Raw genomic sequence first — 21343 nt, 5'->3', positions numbered from 1 at the left:
CAGACCGCGTGAGACGACGCTTCATCCAGTCCCAAACATGCTCAATGGGGGACAGATCCGGAGATCTTGCTGGCCAGGGTAGTTGACTTACACCTTCTAGAGCACGTTGGGTGGCACGGGATACATGCGGACGTGCATTGTCCTGTTGGAACAGCAAGTTCCCTTGCCGGTCTAGGAATGGTAGAACGATGGGTTCGATGACGGTTTGGATGTACCGTGCACTATTCAGTGTCCCCTCGACGATCACCAGTGGTGTACGGCCAGTGTAGGAGATCGCTCCCCACACCATGATGCCGGGTGTTGGCCCTGTGTGCCTCGGTCGTATGCAGTCCTGATTGTGGCGCTCACCTGCACGGCGCCAAACACGCATACGACCATCATTGGCACCAAGGCAGAAGCGACTCTCATCGCTGAAGACGACACGTCTCCATTCGTCCCTCCATTCACGCCTGTCGCGACACCACTGGAGGCGGGCTGCACGATGTTGGGGCGTGAGCGGAAGACGGCCTAACGGTGTGCGGGACCGTAGCCCAGCTTCATGGAGACGGTTGCGAATGGTCCTCGCCGATACCCCAGGAGCAACAGTGTCCCTAATTTGCTGGGAAGTGGCGGTGCGGTCCCCTACGGCACTGCGTAGGATCCTACGGTCTTGGCGTGCATCCGTGCGTCGCTGCGGTCCGGTCCCAGGTCGATGGGCATGTGCACCTTCCGCCGACCACTGGCGACAACATCGATGTACTGTGGAGACCTCACGCCCCACGTGTTGAGCAATTCGGCGGTACGTCCACCCGGCCTCCCGCATGCCCACTATACGCCCTCGCTCAAAGTCCGTCAACTGCACATACGGTTCACGTCCACGCTGTCGCGGCATGCTACCAGTGTTAAAGACTGCGATGGAGCTCCGTATGCCACGGCAAACTGGCTGACACTGACGGCGGCGGTGCACAAATGCTGCGCAGCTAGCACCATTCGGCGGCCAACACCGCGGTTCCTGGTGTGTCCGCTGTGCCGTGCGTGTGATCATTGCTTGTACAGCCCTCTCGCAGTGTCTGGAGCAAGTATGGTGGGTCTGACACACCGGTGTCAATGTGTTCTTTTTTCCATTTCCAGGAGTGTATATAGCATTAAGAGATATTACATTATGAATAAATGAAACAGGACATCAGAGCATACTCTAAGAGCATCGGAATTACATAAACCACACTAAAATGCATAATTCGGCAGAAAGTGAAAATTCATATGTCCAGAATCACAACGAAATAGGCCCCAACCTGATATTAAGCTTTACAATGCAGTTTTCAGGCTGCAAAGTTTCTTAGAGTACCACTATGGCATAATGCCATAAGTGCCAGAAGATAAAAATGGGTACTTGTAGTTCAGAAAACAGTTGACACTAGCCAATAATGTGGAATAAAACACTTTTTTTCTAATAAATTAGCTCCCTCCGTGGAAAAAATTAAGTCTTTAGAAAATCAACAAAAATAACGTCATTGTTATGCAAGGCAATTAATTCTTGACTGGCAAAACTTGGAATTAAAATAAAATCAGAAAACTGAAACTAATAACATATTTTAGCCTTCCATAATTGTGTGAATGTATTTTAATTCACTTGCTAGCTACCAGCCATAGAAATCTGTTTTGTTTTCAATTTTCGTGTGATGTGAGAGCTGTAAATGAAGAGGAAACAGCAAAATCACTAAACCTAAACATGGCTCACATGAAGACCATTCCCTCCCCACTACAACTCAGACTGCTCTATGCAGGCATGAAGCTGGCAACTTTGGCACACCAGAAAAATTTTTCGTAGTAGCTTCTAGCTGCTCGTTGCTTTTGCCGATACAGCTAACAGCCACACTTAAAGTAGCCATAAGCAGGAGCAGGTACTGCTCATAAGTGACTCAACTGCACATGTGCATGAGCCCATTGGCAACTGCTCAAACGAATCTAATGTAAAACGTTTTGACATCATGCTAATCGGAAGAAGTTTGTTGTCATGAAGTATTGCATAGGCTTCATCCTAAAGCCTTTGACACATTTTGCTGTTGGCAGACACTTGTGTTTTGTTATTAGGTATTTCCTTTGCAACATAAATTTTACTTTGTTGCCCCCCCCCCTCTCCCGCCTTGTTTATGGTTTATTGCTGCAGTATCATTGTGCAGTAGCTGGATAAAGTAAAATTCTTTGTTAGAGTATCAGTTCTTACCGGAGTTCTTGTGGTGTCACCGCCAGAAACCACACTTGCTAGGTGGTAGCCTTTAAATCGGCCGTGGTCCGTTAGTGTACATCGGACCCGCGTGTCGCCACTATCAGTGACTGCAGACCTAATGCCGCCACATGGCAGGTCTAGAGACAGACCTAGTGCCGCCACATGGCAGGTCTAGAGAGACTTCATAGCACTCGCCCCAGTTGTACAACCGACTTTGCTAGCAATGGTTCACTGACAAAATACGCTCTCATTTGTCATTTGCCGAGACAATAGTTAGCATAGCCTTCAGCTACGTCATTTGCTACGACCTAGCAAGGTGCCATTACCAGTTACTATTGAGATTATGAATAATGTACCGTCAAGAGCGACGTTCACCATTTATGGATTAATGTTAAGTATTCCACCAGCTACATCCGTTTTTCTAAAGTCTAATTTCCTTGTCCTGTTCCAGACCTCACGCCAGCCTGCGTGAGCTAAAACGCGTGCCTTTCGGCTTCCTCTAGTATACCAGGTTGGCTCTCCTGCCAATCCACAACAGTTCTTACCAGTCAAAATTACAAAAACTTAATTGAAAACTAAAACTACAAAAAATTCCCTTTTTTTCCAGAGTTTTTACTAAACAAACATATTTACTTTGCAAAGTAAAATAATATTTTAAATCTCTTTCCTAAGTTATTTTATGTAATAACACACTGAATGTGAAGAATACTCCAGCTTCAAAGAAACTTTGAAATAATCAATCAGAACAACTCTCTGATAACCTGTCAAAATGCAGGTACTGTTGGTAGTTGGTGGGTTTAATGTGGATAGAGGAATGGATGGAGCCATCATAGAGAATATCTTGACGTGATGGACTGAGGAGTGGGTGTGTTGACCTTGAGTGCAGATCATGAAGATATCATTAATGAATCTGAACCATACCAAGGGCTGGGGGTTTTAGGAGGCTGCGAAGGTTTCTCCTAGATGGCACATAAACAAGTTTGTATAGGAAGGTGCCAGAGGGTGCCCCTGGCTGTATCGTAGATTTTGTGTATACCTTTTCTTCAAAGGAGAAGTTGTTGTGTGTTAGGATAAAGTTAGTGAGGTGTATAAGGAATGAGCTAGTGGGTCAGGAGTCTCAGACTTATTGGGAGAGGTAGTGTTCAATAGCAGCAAGAATGTGGGATGAGGGATGCTGGTGTACAGGAAAGTGATATCAGTGAGGGTCGAAATTCTTTCAGTGGAGACTCTATAACCAGCTACAATAGTGTATCACAGATTGATGTGTTTCTTGATATTTGGGAACAGGAAGAAGATTGGTGTACTGAGGACTTGTTTTGAGGCTGTGTAAGACTACCTTCTGCTAAAGGTTAACGTTTTTGGTACGTGACTTGGGAAAGGCTGGAGAGGCCAGTTTGGAGGTAAGCAATTCCTGGAAGGTGACCAGGGGGCAGGGGTGGGGGAGAGGATCAAGGTTAGATGGTGGAATGAACTGGGAGAGGCAGCATTAAGTGTTGGGATTATGTTAGCTTTGGTTCAAAGCGTGTCCTTGTAGATTAATGCACTTGGTCCAACGATGTTCCAGTGACTTGGTCCCATCTCGAAAACGGGTTTTCTCCAGGCCTGCAAAATAGTTGTAGACTCAGGCTATCAATTCTTCGTTTGAAGTGAATCTTTGTCCACCAAGAAAAATTTTCTGTTTTGGGAAAAGGTGGAAGTCTGATCGAGCCATATCAGGTGAATAAGGTGGGTGTGGGAACAATTCATACCTTAATTCATGTAATTTTGCCATGGCGATGGCATATGTGTGCCGGCACATCAAGAGTTGCGGCACCCATCTTGCAGATAATTTTTTCATTTCTAATTCTTCAGTTAAAATGTGATACAACCTTTCAGATGACACCTGTCAAGCATGAGTAATTTCACACGCTTTCAGTTGGCGATCTTCCATGACCATTTTGTGCACTTTTACAATGGTTTCTGGATCTGGAGTAGTGACACATCTTGGCACAGATCATCATCTAATATCTCCCAACCAAATTTAAATTCGAACCACATCACCGCCACAGCTCTCTTCCAAGAACACTGATGTGGCATGTGTTTACAGGCAACAGTCCAATGAATATTACGTGAACAACTCGTGCTAGCGCTGATCTCTTGTGCTGATTACGAGAACTTTTCAGACCACCCTCATAAGACCCTGTCAAAACTTCAACTTTCTATCCTTAGAAGTCTGGGCTGGGTGATGATGAGTCAGTGAATCAGTCTGACCCTATTTCACCCCCTTAAGGGTTGAATTTCCAAAAACACTGAAACATGTATTTTTTTATCTCTAACCGAGACACCAAACACAAATTCTCAAAGATTTAGCTTTTAAAATGCTTTTGCAATGAAATATTTTCATAAAACATTTCATGCCCTATTTCACCACCTTAGGGGTTGAAATTTCCCGAAACAGTGATGTATGTATGTTTTATTCCTAACAGTGGAGCCATATACAAATTTTCGTTTCACCCCCATAGGGATTGAACTCCCAAAAACAGTGAAACACTATCTTTTTATTTCTAACTGGGAAGCCAAATCTAAATTTTCACAGATTTATCTTTAAAAATGTTTTCATAGTAAAATATTTTCATAAAAAGTCTCATCTCCTATTTCATACCCTGGAGGTTCACTTTCCAAAAACACTGAAACATATATTTTCTTTATTTGTAACTGAGAAGTCAGATACCAGCAGTCAGAGACATACTTTAAAACTCCTTTAGTAGTTCTTTAATAATGTAATATTTTCAAAAAAAAGCTTTCACCCACTATTTCACTCCCATATGGTTAAATTTCTAAAAATGCTGGAACAAGTATTTCTTTAGTTCTGAATAGAGAAACCAAATACCACTTTTCATAGTTTTAGCTTCAAAATTCCCTTAATTGTGACATACTTTCAAAAAGCCTTTCATCGCCTATTTCACCCCCTGAGGAGATCAATTTTGGATAGTCCCTTCTTAAATGATGCCTGCAGTGTAAGATCCACACCCTCTCTAAAACTTCAAGTTTTTATACTTAGCGGTTTGGGCAGGGTGATGATGAGTCAGTGAATGTCACTGACCCCATTTCAGCACCATAGGGACTGCATTCCCAAAAACAATTAAACATATTTTTTATTTCTAATTGAGAAGCCAAATTTAAAATTTCATAAATTTAGCTTTAAAAATATATTTTCAAAAAGACTCTCATTCCCCATTTCTCCTGCTTAGGAGTTCAATTTTCAGAAACACTGGAACACGTACTTTTATAATTTGTAACCAAAAAGTCAGATACCAATGCTCATAATGTAGCTTTAAAAATCCTTTAGTAGTTCTTTAATAATAATATACTTTTAAAAAATGCTTTCACCTACTATTTCACCCCCATAGGTTTAAATTTCCAAAAATGCTGAAACGTATTTCTTTATTTCTGACCAAGAAACCAAATACCAATTTTCGTAGGTCTACCTTCAAAATTGGCATAACAGCAACATTTTTTTTTTAAAAAAACCTTCATCCTGTATTTCACCCCCTTAGTGATGGAATTTTGAAAAATGCTTTCTTAAAAGACACCTAGATTATAAGCTCCACGCTTTCTCCAAATTTCAAATTTCTACCCATAGCAGTTTGGGCTGGGTGATGATGAGTCAGTCAGTCAGATCATTGCCTTTTATATATAGAGATTTATTCAGTATAATGTCAGACTCTTAAAAAATGGTTATGTTTGCTGATGACACAAGTATACTGATAGAAAGCCCAAACATATCCATACCAGTTACAACCAAGAGAATAATGGGCAGGTTTACACTGGTTCTAATAAAACAGCTGACTGATAATCGTACAAAGCCTCATATTATAAAATTACCGAGGTATTAAAAGGCTGCCCAGTACTGACCTGCAAGAGGCAAAATTCCAGCATTGCTAATACACACATTTAAAAGTGAAAAACCATCCCTAGCTTTCAAAATTATTAGTTGTCTCCTCAGGGAGGAAATAGGGATGTGTTGGGGAAGTATAGAAAGGCCCCAGAAGAAGAGGACCTCTTATGATGAAAAAACTCATGTGGAACAATATATTGTGTGTGCAGTTAAGAGTGACAGTGTTTTGGATTTATTGTGTTGTATAGTTGAAGAGTTGGCAGGCTGCATTCTAACTTTACATTGTTCTCCTTTCTTGTGAAGTGTGAAGATAATCACTGTGAGGTTGAAACCAGTAACATTGAAAGATGTTCTTGTGATTGTATCAACATCAGAGTAAAAGAATATTTACTTCCAATTGAGCTTTGTATGGCAGTCTTTTAACAATACTGTCAGAGAACAGTGTACACAGTTTTAAAATATTTTGGCTGTTTATTGCTAAGAGCTTAATCATTACACCTCCCTAAAAATATTAAAACATTTACTAAAATTACTGTCACTGAAAAGAAATATCCTGTATATTCATATGACTTTCCAGACAAAACATCCTGCATCATTGTCATTAAGTACATGAAATATCCTGTATATTCATTTGACTTGCTGGGCAAAACATCCTGCAGCACCATCATTAAGTACACGTTATTACATTCCTGACATAGGTAGTGCTCCATCTTCATCATCCAGTTTGGAACTATATACATTGGTATAGTCCATGATGGCAACATCACAGGCTATACTGTACTGTTTTTGAAAACTAATCTACTAACATCACCACAGATACATAAGCAGTTCACAAACATGTGATTCGGATGCATTACTCATTCAAAAATTCAGTTTAAGATCCTCTACCATGTGTCTAAAAATTTACAACTAACCACCCCTCCTCCCCCTCCCCCCTCCCACACACACACAAATCAAAGACCACTTTAATGAAAGCACCTTTTGTTATCCTGTCATTCATCATTGAAGTATGTCTCTTTCCATTTTCCATTATTAAATTTAGTTATTACATAAACCCTCACAGGAAATTATTACAATGGAAATTCAATTTTACATTAACTGATTTTATGTTCTTCACGATCCTACTCCATAAATTCATCACCACTGTGAAAAAAACCATAAGATGAATGCTAAAAATTCCCCATTTTACGTTTCTTCCAAGTGAGGTCTCCATCGATTTTACGTTCTTACTCAACGGCTCACTTGACTTCATTCCGTTTTGTTCCTATTGACATTTGATGTGACTGAAAGAGTTACAAGTGGCACAAGTGACAGACAGTTCACACCACTGATGGTGATGGAGTTAAAGGAATATTTTAGGCCATTGAGTAGAGGGTAGACATGAGAGAGGAAATGCTGATGTAATCCATGATTGACATTACCAACACAACATGCAACATTTAGCTTCATCATACAGCTACTGTTAGCTTGTGGCAGCAATGGAAAAACAGGACAGTTGATGTGAAGTTTTCCAGATGAAGCCAATGTATGACAAAGTGGCCCAGCTGCCACATTTTGTTGTGTCACTTATAATTCAGTTTCATCTTTTTGTATGTATTTCTGATGTACTGTATTTAGCAATAACATTAAGAGTCAATCTTTTAAATTTAACACTTAGTCTTGAAAAATATACTTGGTCAGAATCAAGGAAACGTCAGCCATTTCCGGCTAGTGAGGTCTTATTAGCTGGGGACTTGTTATATCACCCAACAGCCAGCGCAGCCACCACACCACACTAATGTACATAAAAATGAGCTCAGCTTCTTGATGTGTGGAGAGGGGGAAGGGTCCTTCAATGACAGGAGTGCAGGTAGGTGTGAAAGCATTTTGTAAAATGCCAAAAATATATTTTTCGTGCAGATTGTGTGTTATGGGAGAGATGTCACATGGAAATATAACAAGGGTTTTGTGACAGTACATTTTAAAGACTTTCTTCTTAAAATTGGACATGATACAGCTGCAACAACTACGTACACTATACACATGTATACTTTGCACCACAAACATAGATCATAAAGATAGGCAGCGGGGATGGAAGGCATGAAGTGAAACTGTAGCACCTGAGCTTTCTTTTAAACTTAAATTTTAAACAGTGTACAGAAATTCACTGAGCCAGCTTCTAATAAACTTGTAAAGTTAGCTGGGGAAACTCATTTTTTCAAATATCTGTTTCTCTCATTGAGAAAAGAAAAACACATACCACATGTTAGATTCTGACACCTTTCACCATACTTCACCATTTTTTGGTTTAATTCACCATATTCATCAGTTTCCCTTTTTCCTGGGTGAGCAAAAAGGAAATATCTCTCAAAATCATGTGTTTTGATGTATATTTTGTGGTCATAGCATCTAAGAAAATAGTTCGGTTCCCTTGTATGCCAATACCGATTTCATTTTTTTGATGACTTTTCACTTGCTGGTTTTTAAGAATTGGTGGAATTCATTACCGCAAATTATTTTATAAACACCGTATTGTACATGTAATGTCCGTTGCTTATATAAGTTTTATACAATGTACTGGAGAGGGATATGATGTGTTCAGTGACTCATAGTATTCTTTGATCAATAATGAATGCTTTTTATTCCTTTCAGTTAATGTGTTTATCACTGGGCCTGTTTTATGTACTGTTAAGGAAATGAAAAAAGAAAAATATTTTCCTCATCTTTAATGATAACACTGTCAAACACATTTCAGTAGAAGATGTAATCTAGAATTGTAGAATTACTGGCAATAGGCACTAATTTTCTGTTATTAAAAATGGGAACAAGTCAAGATTTTTTTGCACAGATATCCTTCTCTTTTTTTAAAAAAAATTCCCATCACAATCAACTCAACATTATCACTGGCCAAGCACTTATCTCTAGTTTTTTTCACAAGTGATCCGATTTGAAAATGACTCCATTGCTGCTAAAATGAGACACAACTGTATCAAATGTGCAAGTCAAACTCTTATCCAAAGGGGCTTGCCACTATTGGATTCAATAGACTGATTTACAATGTAGTATCTGACTCACCAAGCCAGTGAATTACATAGCAGTAAGCTATATGAACAGCTGTTTTATGGAACAAGATGTTTCTCAATTTCAAGCTAGGTAATTGTTGTTAAATGAATCTTTAGTTCACTAGTCACCATCTTTAAATTCAGTGTCATTGCAAGAAGACCACAGTGCGTATCTATTTAATTTCTCAGCTGTGATGTGTCAAAGCCTTCATTATCTAGTAAAATATATTCAGTGATAAAATAACTGCAGTCAAATGCAAAATCTGTTCCAACCATCTGAAGAATATAGCTGAAGTTGTAAAGGCTGATTGAAGAAGTGAAATCAAGTAGTGGAAAGTCCAGGATGGAATAACAACAATAAGGAAAGGATAGACAGGTACTCATCACAAAGAGGTGTTGAATCACAGACAGGCAAACTGGAGAAGAATACTAGAAATATTAAAGCTCAGTCAGCCCTCAGTACCAGGGGACAGTAGGCATATGTGTGTGAGTTGTTGATGTGTGAACATGTAAGAAAGTTAAAAATTTGTAGCATTCTTTTTCATGTGTCTGTCTGTGACTTAGTGCCATACAGTTGGAAATATGAAATCAAATTCATACAAAGCTGATATTGATTTTTACTGCACAAGGCCTGACCACAACTTTAGAAATAATGGATGAGGGAAAATCAATAAATAAAAGAGAGTACTCAAGATTCCTTGGTATTCATATGATAAGAATATGAATTGGAAATCAGGTGTTGTAGATCTACACTGAAGAGCCAAAGAAACTGGTACACCTGCCTAATATAGTGTAGGACCCCCATGAGCACACAGAAGTGCGCATCATGACATGGTATGGTCTTGACTAATGTCTGAAGTAAGGCTGGAGGGAATTGACACCATGAATCCTGCAGAGCTGTCTATAAATCCATAAGAGTACGAGGGGGTGGAGATCTCTTCTGAACTATGACGCAAGGCATCCCAGATACACTCAATAATGTTTGTGTCTGGGAAGTTTGTTTAAACTCTGAAGAGTGTTCCACTCTGTGGCAATTCTGGATGTACGTGGTGTCACATTGTCCTGCTGGAATTGCCCGAGTCTGTCGGAATGCACAATGGACATGAATGAATTCAGGTGATCATACAGAAAGCTTATGCTTGTGTCACCTGTCAGAGCCATATTTAGATGTATCGGGGGTCCTATCCCTCCAACTGCATATGACCCACACCATTACAGAGCCTCCACTAGCTTGAACAGTGCCCTGCTGACATGCAGGGTCCATGGATTCATGAGGTTGTCTCCATACCCTTACACGTCTACCCACTCGATACAATCTGAAACAAGACTCGTCCGACCAGGCAACATGTTTCCAGTCATCAACAGTCCAATGTAGGTGTTGACGGGACCAGGCAAGGCATAAAACTTTGTACCATGCAGTCACCAAGGGTACACAAGTGGGTGTTTGGCTCCGAAAGCCCATGTCAATGATGTTTCATTGAATGGTTCACATGCTGATACTTGCTGATGGCCCAGCATTGAAATCTGCAGCAATTTGTGGAAGGATTGCACTTCTGTCATGTTGAACAACTGTCTTCAGCTGTCATTGGTCCCATTCTTCCAGGATCTTTTTCCAGCCACAGCGATCTGCCGGAGATTTGATGTTTTACTGGATTCCTGATATTCACGGTACACTCATGAAGTGGTTGTACATGAAAATCATCACTTCATCTGTACCTGGGAGATGTTTTGCCCCATTGCTCGGGCACCAGTTGTAGCACCATGTTTAAACTCACTTAAATCTTGATAATCTGCCATTGTAGCAGTAGTAACCAATCTAACAACTGCACAAGACATTTGTTGTCTTATATAGGCATTGCTGACCACAGTGCCGTATTCTTCCTGTTTACTTATCTCTGTACCTGAATACGTCTGTACCAGTTTCTTTGGTTCTTCAGTGTATAGAAATATCTAAACTCTGAAACTTTTGAACGACAGATAAAAGCAGACTTTGGACATGATAATGGCAAAAAAATTGATTTAATTTTTCCATTCTTACTCCATTCTTGCCAATGTTGTATGGTAATATGTTATGCTGCAATTCTTCATTAAGATAGACAGTGCTCATTCCACAGAAGAATGTAATAAGGATAACATGTGGTTCCACTCTAGAACCTTTTGTAGATGGTTATTCAATCAGTTGGGCATACTGACATCTCCACAGCCCCTTTACTCCCTTATGCACTTTGTTGTCAACAGTCAATCTCAGTTTGGAACCAAAAGCAAGATTCATAAATGTAATACTAGAATAACTTACACTATCAAAAACTCATTCTTAGTGTGGCCCAGAAAGGTGTGTTTTCAGCCATGAAAATCTTTGAACAGTTACAGTATAATAAAAGGATGGTTGATATTCACCATATAATGAAAACCTGAGTCACAGAGAGGAACACCAAAAAGACTGTTGGAAAGTTAGCTTTCAGCCAACAAGGCCTTTGTCAAGAATAGAAAACATATACACATGAACACACTCATGCAAACACAACATACACACACATGACCACATTCTTTGGCAGCTGGAGCCAGACTGGGAGCAGCAGGGCATTATGGGGGAGGCAACCAGGTTGGGGTAAGGAGAGGCTGGGGGAGAGGCTGGGTCAGGGAGAGGTAGGGATAGCAGGGGGATGGCAAAGTGCTACTGGAAGAGTGCAGGGACAAGGTGGAGAATGGGGCAGCTAGGTGCAGTCAGGAGGTTAGACAAAGGGGGAGGGGAGGAGGGGGGTTACTGCAAAAGGAGAGAAGTAAAAAGACTGGGTACATTGGTGGAAAAGAGGACTGTGTAGTGCTGGAATGGGAACAGGGAAGGGGGTAGATGGGTAAGGGCACTGACTAACAAAGATTGAGGTGAGGAGGTTTACGGGAACATAGGATATATTGCAGGGAGGGTGCGAAGCAGTCTTTGTAATGAAGGACATGGTGTTGGGTGGCATGCTCAGCAACAGGGTGGTTGAGTTGTTTCTTGACCATAGTTTGTCAGTGGCCATTCGTGTGGACAGACAGCTTGTTGGTTGTCGTGCCTGCACAGGATGCAGCACAGTAGTTGCAGCTTAGCTTGTAGATCTCATGACTGGTTTGACTGGTAGCCCTGCCTTTGATGAGATAGGCGATGTTTGTGACAGGACTGGAGCAGGTGGTGGTGGGAGGTTGTATGGGACAGGTCTTGCATGTAGCTCAATTCGGGGATATAAGCCACCAAGCTAGGGTTGGGAGCCAGGGGCTATGCAGGGATTGACAAGGATGTTGTGTAGGTTCGGTGGGCAGTGGAATACCACTGTGGGAGGAGTGTGAAGGGTAGTGGGTAGGACATTTTTCATTTCAGGGCACAGTAAGAGGTAGTTGAAACCCTGGTGGAGAATGTAAACCCTGTCATCTCTCCCCCTCCCTGCCCCAGCCTCTCCTTACCCCACATGGTTGCCTCTCCCATAATGCCCTGTTGCTCATAGTCTGGCTTCAGCTGCCAGAGACTATGGTCAAATGTGTGTAAGTTGTGTTTGCGTGTGTGTGTGTGTGTGTGTGTGTGTGTGTGTGTGTGTGTGTTGTCTATTTTTGACACAATCATGTTGCCATATTTTTCACTGGGAAGGTGTATCTACTTCGGTAGACTAACAACTGACACTTTCTGCATCTTAGTGAATAGCCACAAAATTATGAATTATGCATAGAGCATGCAAATGATTGACTGAAATGGCATAAAATGAAGTGAAATGATTGTATAGCATTGATGCTACCGACCTGTGAGTCTTTTGAGTTGACACCACATTAAGCAAATGATAACAAATTGATGATGAGGACAACACTACACCCAGGCTCTGAGCAGAGAAAATCTTAGTCAGCTAGGAATCGAACCCAGCCCCACTGCATGGCGGTCAGACATGCTGACCAGTCAGCTAAGAGAGAGGACTAATGATTGATTAACCAACTAAGTAAATGTGTTTTGTGGGGCTTAATTGTCCAGTGAATTAATATATTTCTCCTCATTTTTGCCTATGATGTTCTGTGGCCCATTTTGAAATATAAGCCCTTTTTTCTGTTATGCAGAGCTTGTCATTTACAGTGACAACTAATATTAATTTTAGGGACAATGTCAGCCATGATGCTTCTTCCCTAGATTTGGTAGACAGTGCATCAGTTATGCATAGCTAATAGGGATTATTGTTGTAAGTAACCACAGAGAAATGAGAAAAACGGTAATGTATTTGCAGCACAAAAAATGAAACAATTGCACATCCTTCCAAATTGATTTGAGTTTTGCTGATATTCTGTTGTGCAGTTTTTGATTTCTTCAGAGCTTTATGTCTAAAGAAAGACTGCTTACACTATGCTTACCCATTCTCTTCTAGAGTATTGCTGTGCAGTGTGGGATCCGCATTATGTAGGATTGACAGAGGACATCAAAAAATTCCAAAAAATGGCTGGTTGTTTTGTATAATTGTGAAACAGGGGAGCAGCTGCCACAGATATATGTGAATCATTAAAAAAAGGTGTTTTTCATTGCAGCAGGATCTTCTTGTGGAATTTCAGTCACCAACATTCTCTTCAGAGCGTGAAAATATTTTGGTGGAATGGTAGAGAAATAGCTTGAAGATGATTCAGTGAACCCTCTCCCAGGCACATAACTGTGAATTGCAGAGTAATCATGTAGATCTAGATCATGTGGATGTAGATGAATGTTGATATAATAGATCCTTAGTGACAATATTGACAACTGGTCCATTTTCAAATGACTGCTTCCAAGAAATAGTAATTAATGAGTGCCATTTGCTATCCAACATATTATGCAAATTTTTAATATGAGCCTAACTTTGTTTACTGTGCAGCCAGTGTTGCAGCAGTGCCGACGACTCCAGCTGCCCCTGCTCCTGGACAGTCACGGTCAGCAAGCGAACCTGAGCGTGAGCGGTCCGTGTTCCGTTTTCCCAAATCACAGACAGATGGAGCACTGAGCTCAGTGCTTCTTGTGCAGGAAAGCAATCTGAGTTCTGATGATTTCCACGAAGCCCTGTTCCTGCTCGAACCAAAGGAGTCCTGCAAGCGCCGCAAGAAGTCGAAAAAGGAGCGCCACAAAGAAGCCAGCTCTGCACTGTGAGATACAACATCTATGTTGGTGCCTCATTCTGAACTAACTTCTCGGCATGTGGATGCATATACATTGATCCTCTTGTATTGTGCTTACATGTGTGTAGATCATGGCACTCAAATGTGGAGCTTTTTCTATTACTTTCTCTTGGAACTTTTGCCTGAGAGATACCAAGTCTCTCAGTCAGATCTCTTAACGTGCGGGGACAATTCCTGGTGTTGAAAAGTCTGTAGTTGGAAATGATAGTTGCAGATCATCTGTGGACACGGCAATCAGTCTTTGTGTGGTGCTCAGAAATCAATCTGTTTTGTGCAATAAACAGTGATGCAATCTTGTTTATGAGTTGTGTTTTATAAATCACTGGGATGCTATTAGTACGATGTAATGACTGTGTGGTTAGAGAATGTTCATTCTTTACTGTAAACTAACACTGGAATTGTTATTGTAAAGGGATTCTGAATTCTTTTATGTGGAGTGGATCAATTTCTGAGACTGCTTTTTTAGCACTCTCTTTCAGACAAATTTTTGTTAAGAACAAAATGATAACCAAACAATTTTTTGACATTTATGCATATTTAGTGATAACATGTTCCTTTGATTTTTCAAGAATGGTGTAACATGTTTTCAACATTTATAAAAATTTGAACCAACAGCTTTTCTGTTACTGGAATCACAGAAAAGGTTTTGAAACATTTGTCTGTATGTATGCAACGCTGATTCTTACAATTTGCATGTAATTAAAATAATTCCTCAAACATTCCATGGTACAATACTTTGTAAATGCAATTAAAACCATTTTTACACTGTGTAGAATGTTTTCTGTATATGTAACTACATATTATTTCAGATACACAATAAGACCACAATTACATTGAAATCAGCTATATGGCATAAACAGTCACTGTTATTTATGATATTTATGTCCTAATACTGACTGTTCTGAGTTTATCTGAATACTTTTTTAGATGGTACTAGAACACTGTTGTCAACAATTTCCTGAGCTTTTGATATGTCCTAAAGTTTAATATGTAAACATGCAGACAATACTAAAGAAACAAGTGGAGCAGACTAGAAGTTAAGATTGAGAGTAGAGAATAGTATTTACAGAAAAACAGTGTAGTAAATACTAATTCTCTTAAGATGATTGATTGTCATAGTTCAATCCTAGTCAGCAGCTAATGTCTGTGCAGGAATTGGTACACAGATTTATAGTTTGAATTGGTGATTTGTACCTTATATACATGTAATCTAAATGGCTACAATATGAAAAGAATGGGTTGGTAAACCACATAGAGGAGGCATTGAGTAGCAAAAAAGTTGCTGAAATATTTTAGTTTTGTGACAAAGTCATTCTTCACAAGTAGTTATACACATTGACACATTGTGAAATACACATGACCACTGTCTCCAGGCTGTCACTTTCACAGACATGTGATTTGCCAACTTAGCTGCAACCAGTTTGCTGCATTCTACAATTCTTCATGGGCATGACAAATAGCAAGCTATCTATCTGCGTGAATGGGCATTACCAAATTATGATCAAGAGACAGCAGGACCATCCAGTTGCTGAACATGCTGTCCAACATGATATGCTTCACTCTAATGATTGCTTCACAGCCTATATCATGAATTCTTCCCAACAACACCAACTTTTCTGAATTGTGCAAGTGGGAACTTTCCCTACAAGATATCCTTTGTAAACCCTGACCACAACCTTTGCTTCTACCTGTCCTCCACCTGTGTATCTTCTTAACACACCAACACAGTCCTTTCTATTCCCTACTTATCTCCTCTCCTTTTCTCCTTCACTTCTCCCATCTCCTCGCCCAGCCCCTTCCCTTTGCCCAAGCACAGAAACACAGCCTCTCGATGCTGCGCCTGTCCTCACCATTTCCATGGGCTTGCAAGCTTCAACAGGCAGCACTAGCATCTTTCCCCATCTCTACCATGTTATAACCCCCACCCCTCCCTGCCCCGCATCACTTTCTTACCCCAGCTACCCACACCAGCTAGACTGCTGCTGACATGAGAAGTAGGCACAGTCAGACCTCAGTACCTGGTGACAATGACCATGTGCGCTTAGCAGTTGGTCTCGTGTGAATATACATAACTACTTCTGAAGAAGGACTTTGTCCAAAAGTTAAAATATTTCGCCATTATTTTTCTTTGTGCCCACTCAATACCCCCTCTATGTGGTGAACAGCAGTCTATTCACTCCGTATTGTTGTTAATCCATCCTGGACATCACATTGCTTAATTCTAAAAAATATAATACTGCATTCCATTGTATCAGATAAAGGATTTCTGACATAGTTTGCCATATAGGTAATATAATCCAAGTACTGCTTTGCCTGAGTGTTACAGTGATGGGTTCCAGTGACAGGCTTCAACAGTATTCCAATATGTTTCTCTATCAGTTTATTATGAGACATGAATTTGTATTTTAAAATATCTTTTAAAAATGGGAGTACTTGGTCTGACAATGAGGAGAAATCTCATCAAACACAACACTGTTTCATTCTGCGCCCCACTTCCATTTATATACTAGCAGCAATCACTGCCACTTTTTATTACACTCTTCGACAATGGGTCGTGAAGTAGTTTTGGAAACAGTACAGGCACTGTCCTATGAATATGTACTGTCAGGAAAGCAGTTTCTTAGTACAAGGTCAGAATTATTGAATTTGGGAAATAATCTGTGTGTTTATTGTGTTTGACTGATTTGGCCTATTCCTATGATTAATGGTTGAATTGTGACTGAGTAAATTATTAGATGTCAATTAAGGTTATAAAATGTTTTATTGCCAGAAACATGACAAGCAAAATAAATCAAAGAACAAGAAAAATCATGAATGACATCAGTGTACATGATGATTATATCATCTTTCAGTAAGGGAAATTTGAATAAGTTTTTTTTTCCTTCTCTTTATAATGCTCGCTATTTCTGATTTGTTTTCCAGGTAATATATCATCAATTCTTATGTTTGTTACTGTGTTAAGGACATAACAGCCAGAATTCTCAAAATATTGAATAAAAATATAATGCAATTTTCCAGAAGACACAAAGAAGCTGTGCAATGACAGGTTCCTTCATTCCATTCTGAAAGACTGTGTGACTACCTGAAATCAATTGGGCAGCTGCTTACCTGTAACTGATGAGGGAGTGCTTGGTATCCATCAAGACAAAGACTGGAGTCAACTCGGGTGGCTAATGAGGTTTATTTGATCTCTGACATTGTTTCACTTTACAGTGGTTACTGAAGTCACTAGTCAATATCCCCTACAGCAGCCCCTCAGTGAACACAACCCCAGCAGCATTGTGAAACATCTATACAGTACTGATGCAAGCACTCAATTTACCATGCAGAAGATGAGTAGAAATCTTCATATTTAGGTAGTAATATAACAGTCAAAAACTTAGAATAATGGGCCATTTATGAGGTAAAACCCACAAACTCAAGTCAGTATCCACATAAAAATAAAAATCATATTTTCGTACAAATAACAAACCTATTTTTGAGCTGTAATGTCTACAGGAGCAGATAATATTTAATCACATATGTCAGAACAGTGGTTCAAACTTTTTTGTTTCTGATGTTGTTAAATATATCAGAATTTTTCTGTGGTGACCTAACTCAAAACATTGATCTATTTGGTACAGTTTCTTCACTGATATTAGTTTTAAAGTATAATTATAAATGAAACACTCATTTTGAATTCACAAACAATTATTTTGAACAGATTTATCAGTTTCTCAAGCCCGCCTGCTTATCTGGGTGGTAACATGCTCGCCTCCTGTGCAAGCGAGCCTGGGTTTGATTCCCAGCGGGGTTGGAGATTTTCTCCGCTTGGGGTGGGGACTGGGTGTTGTGTCGTCCTCATCATCATTTCATCCTCATCACTGGTGCACAAGTCACGCCATTGTGGCATCAACTGAAATAAGACTTGCACTTGGTGGCCACCAAACTTCCCCGGATGGAGACTCCCGGCCAACGATGCCATACTCTCATTTTTGCAGTTTCTCAAATCTTGTAATCAAACAGGATACAGCTACCTTCATTTCATACATCACACTATTTTTTCCCACAATAGAACTCTTTATTACAACAACAGCTGCAAACCAAGCTGCACACAAATAAGGTGCTGCAAATGTAATTATTTTTCATTGAGCGCTACCACTGAGCAACGGTTCCTCATCTATTATTGCTGTTTAAAAAATCATAAGTGGTATACTGCTAATGTTTGCCTTCAATGTACTGTCAAGGCAGAAGAATATGGTTTTTCTGTTCCAAAGAAGTAAGTTGTGTTGGATATCTCTTTCTAAATAGATCTGGAATCCATGCAAATTTGTATGTAATAACTATTTGAAAGTATTTATTGTACTGTTTGATAAGTTGTGATAGATGATCTTCGAAATCTACTTCATAGATGATTATAAAATAATGCAACAAGAGAAAACAATCATGAGTAACATCTTACATGTTTTTTTTCTTTTCTGTGGGTTTAATTTTATTTTGGAAACTGAAATTTACTAGATGAATTTTAAAGTATGCATTATGCATCCTTGCAGGGAGAGATTCAGTGTATACCCTACACTTTGTACACTAACCCTCTTCAGGTGGCACTGCAAGGGTTCCACAGGATAAAGTGTTATAACTTCTGGCCCTGCAGCACCCTCATCCTCCTCATTCTCCAGTATGTTACTGTGTGTGCATTGCCCAAGTGTACATCTGTGAGTACTCATAGACTTGAAAGTGACAGTTTGATTTATTACCATGCTTGATACAATAGACATTTCTAAGGTAAAACGTCTCAAATGACTGACCATATTCTATATTCAACTGATATTCTGTTAATATACCATTGTTAATGTTGATTCCAGGAAGGCTCCTATATGAAGTATATTTTGGAGTAATGTATGGCATTGAGGCCTCTGCTACACCTATGCTGATATCAGAGCATTGGTTGCTGTGCCCACAACAGCACATGAAGCCCAACAAATACCTCAAATAGAAATTGTAAAACAAGCAGAATATGAAACTTCCTGGCAGATTAAAACTGTGTGCCGGACCGAGACTCGAACTCGGTACTTTGCCTTTTGCGTGCAAGTGCTCTACCATTTGAGCTACCGAAGCATGACTCACGCCCCGTCCTCACAGATTTACTTATGCCAGTAGTTCGTCTCCTACCTTCCAAACTTTACAGAAGCTCTCCTGCGAACCTTGCAGAACTAGCACTCCTGAAAGAAAGGATATTGCGGAGACATGGCTTAGTCACAGCCTGGGGGATGTTTCCAGAATAAGATTTTCCCATCTGCCAGGAAGTTTCATATCAGTGCACACTCCGCTGCAAAGTGAAAATCTCACTCTATAAGCAGAATAACCTGGCACATGTTACTTAAGTAAATCATTGCTCTACAAAATTAAACTCTTGTTTAGTATTAATTAGTGTCATTTTAGTATGACAATATAGTATGTTTGCTCATTCTTAATCAACACTAAGAGTACAACAGTTTTAAATAAAAAAGATTCATGAAGCTCTCCCAAACTAAAACCTCACAATTTATGTGCCCTCTCACACACTGACCCTGTGAATGAAATGCTATTCACTAATGAATCAAGCACCCAAACCTTAAGAAAACCTTTATTTTGTATAGCAAATAATTACATTTATTGTGATGATGAGTAAAGGAAAATAGATAAACTGTCGTATTTATTTACAATTTGATCTAGTCTTTTATCATTACAGCATTTCATATGAGTGTTTAGCAGATCAGTGCTCTGATCAGTTAATATTTTCTGGTTTAGTCAAACCAGTTCTAATTATTATAAAATGAAATTCTGGAGTTTACGTCACAGAAAAAAAATTAGTGATCAGCAATATCAACCGCAATTATATTATTGAAATACTTAGCATTACATCTGACTCCCATCAGACAGTAAAAAATCTGCTACATATTTATTGATATAGATGAACAATTCATTTTTGAGAGATTCAAATGTCTTTCCTTTTTCAGCCATAAATACATAGAACATTAATCCTAGCTTAATATGTACCGGCTTTGTAACAACGGTCAGAAGTTCTCTAGGTCTACACTACCATGAGATGGTGTGACCTATAACTTTCAACTAACCTAAAGCTGATTTGATAAGCATTTACATGGTTAGCAGTTACTGCACTTCAGTTCTTAACATGGATGTTCCCTGCTATACATCTAAGTATAGTCACCATCCCATAGAAAAATTTATATAAACCCAACCAATTCAAACAGTGTATCTATAAAATGTAAAAAAACTTGCTTCTACAAAATTTGAGTAAAGTGTACCGGTACCTGCTATTGCATAGAAAATTATATAAATCCTCCCAGACATGGTTATCTGATAAAACTTTCCCTAAAGACTTATCATACATAATGTACAAAAATTATCATAGAGTTGTACACAAAATTTATCTCAATATTATCCAATTCAAAAGATCTTTTCCTTATGTAACCCATTTCTAGTTTAGAAAAGGTACTTAAATTCTGAGTACTGTTTGGGGATGGGCATTGTTGTACTGGAAAATGCCTTTCGCAGTGGACAGATTTAGAAAGGTTTTGTGCTCCTTTCAGTTATACTACTAACTACATTGTTACTTGTTCTGACAGACTATACTATGAAGGTACATGCCTTCCAAAGGAGAATTACCTGATCGTAAGGGATACCTGGAAGAAGCCTGGTGATACTAGAAGGTATCAGATAGATTATATAATGGTAAGACAGAGATTCAGGAACTGGGTTTTTTAATTGTAAGACATTTCCAAGGGCGCATGTTGCTCTGACCACAATCTATTGGTTATGAACTGTAGATTAAAACTGAAGAAACTGCAAAAAGTTGGGAATTTAAGGAGATGGGACCTGGATAAACTGACTAAACCAGAGATTGTACAGAGTTTCAGGGAGAGCATAAGGAACAATTGACACGAATGGGGGAAAGAAATACAGTAGAAGAAGAATGGGAAGCTTTGAGGGATGAAGTAGTGAAGGCAGCACAGGATCAAGTAGGTAAAAAGACAAGGGCTAGTAGATATTGAATTTAATTGATGAAAGGAGAAAAATACAAAA

The 21343-nt window shown here is 39.5% G+C and overlaps 1 protein-coding gene across 3 annotated transcripts in view; it reads left to right on the top strand.

The window, feature by feature from the left end:
* The window catches only part of LOC126092311 (ankyrin repeat and IBR domain-containing protein 1-like), a 564318-nt gene extending 547185 nt beyond the window's left edge, over positions 1 to 17133 (top strand). For all 3 annotated transcript variants that reach the window (XM_049907838.1, XM_049907837.1, XM_049907836.1), the window contains one exon: positions 13981 to 17133. In XM_049907838.1, coding sequence (XP_049763795.1) covers positions 13981 to 14249 — 269 coding nt within the window. In that variant the 3' untranslated portion in view covers positions 14250 to 17133. The remainder of the gene's footprint in view (positions 1 to 13980) is intronic.
* Positions 17134 to 21343: the final 4210 nt, after the last annotated feature.

This window comes from Schistocerca cancellata, chromosome 7 (assembly GCF_023864275.1).
Source record: "Schistocerca cancellata isolate TAMUIC-IGC-003103 chromosome 7, iqSchCanc2.1, whole genome shotgun sequence".
In the NCBI taxonomy this organism is placed as follows: domain Eukaryota; kingdom Metazoa; phylum Arthropoda; class Insecta; order Orthoptera; family Acrididae; genus Schistocerca; species Schistocerca cancellata.
The sequence above is the reverse complement of the archived record's forward strand: the minus strand, read 5'-3'. Positions and strand labels throughout refer to the sequence as shown.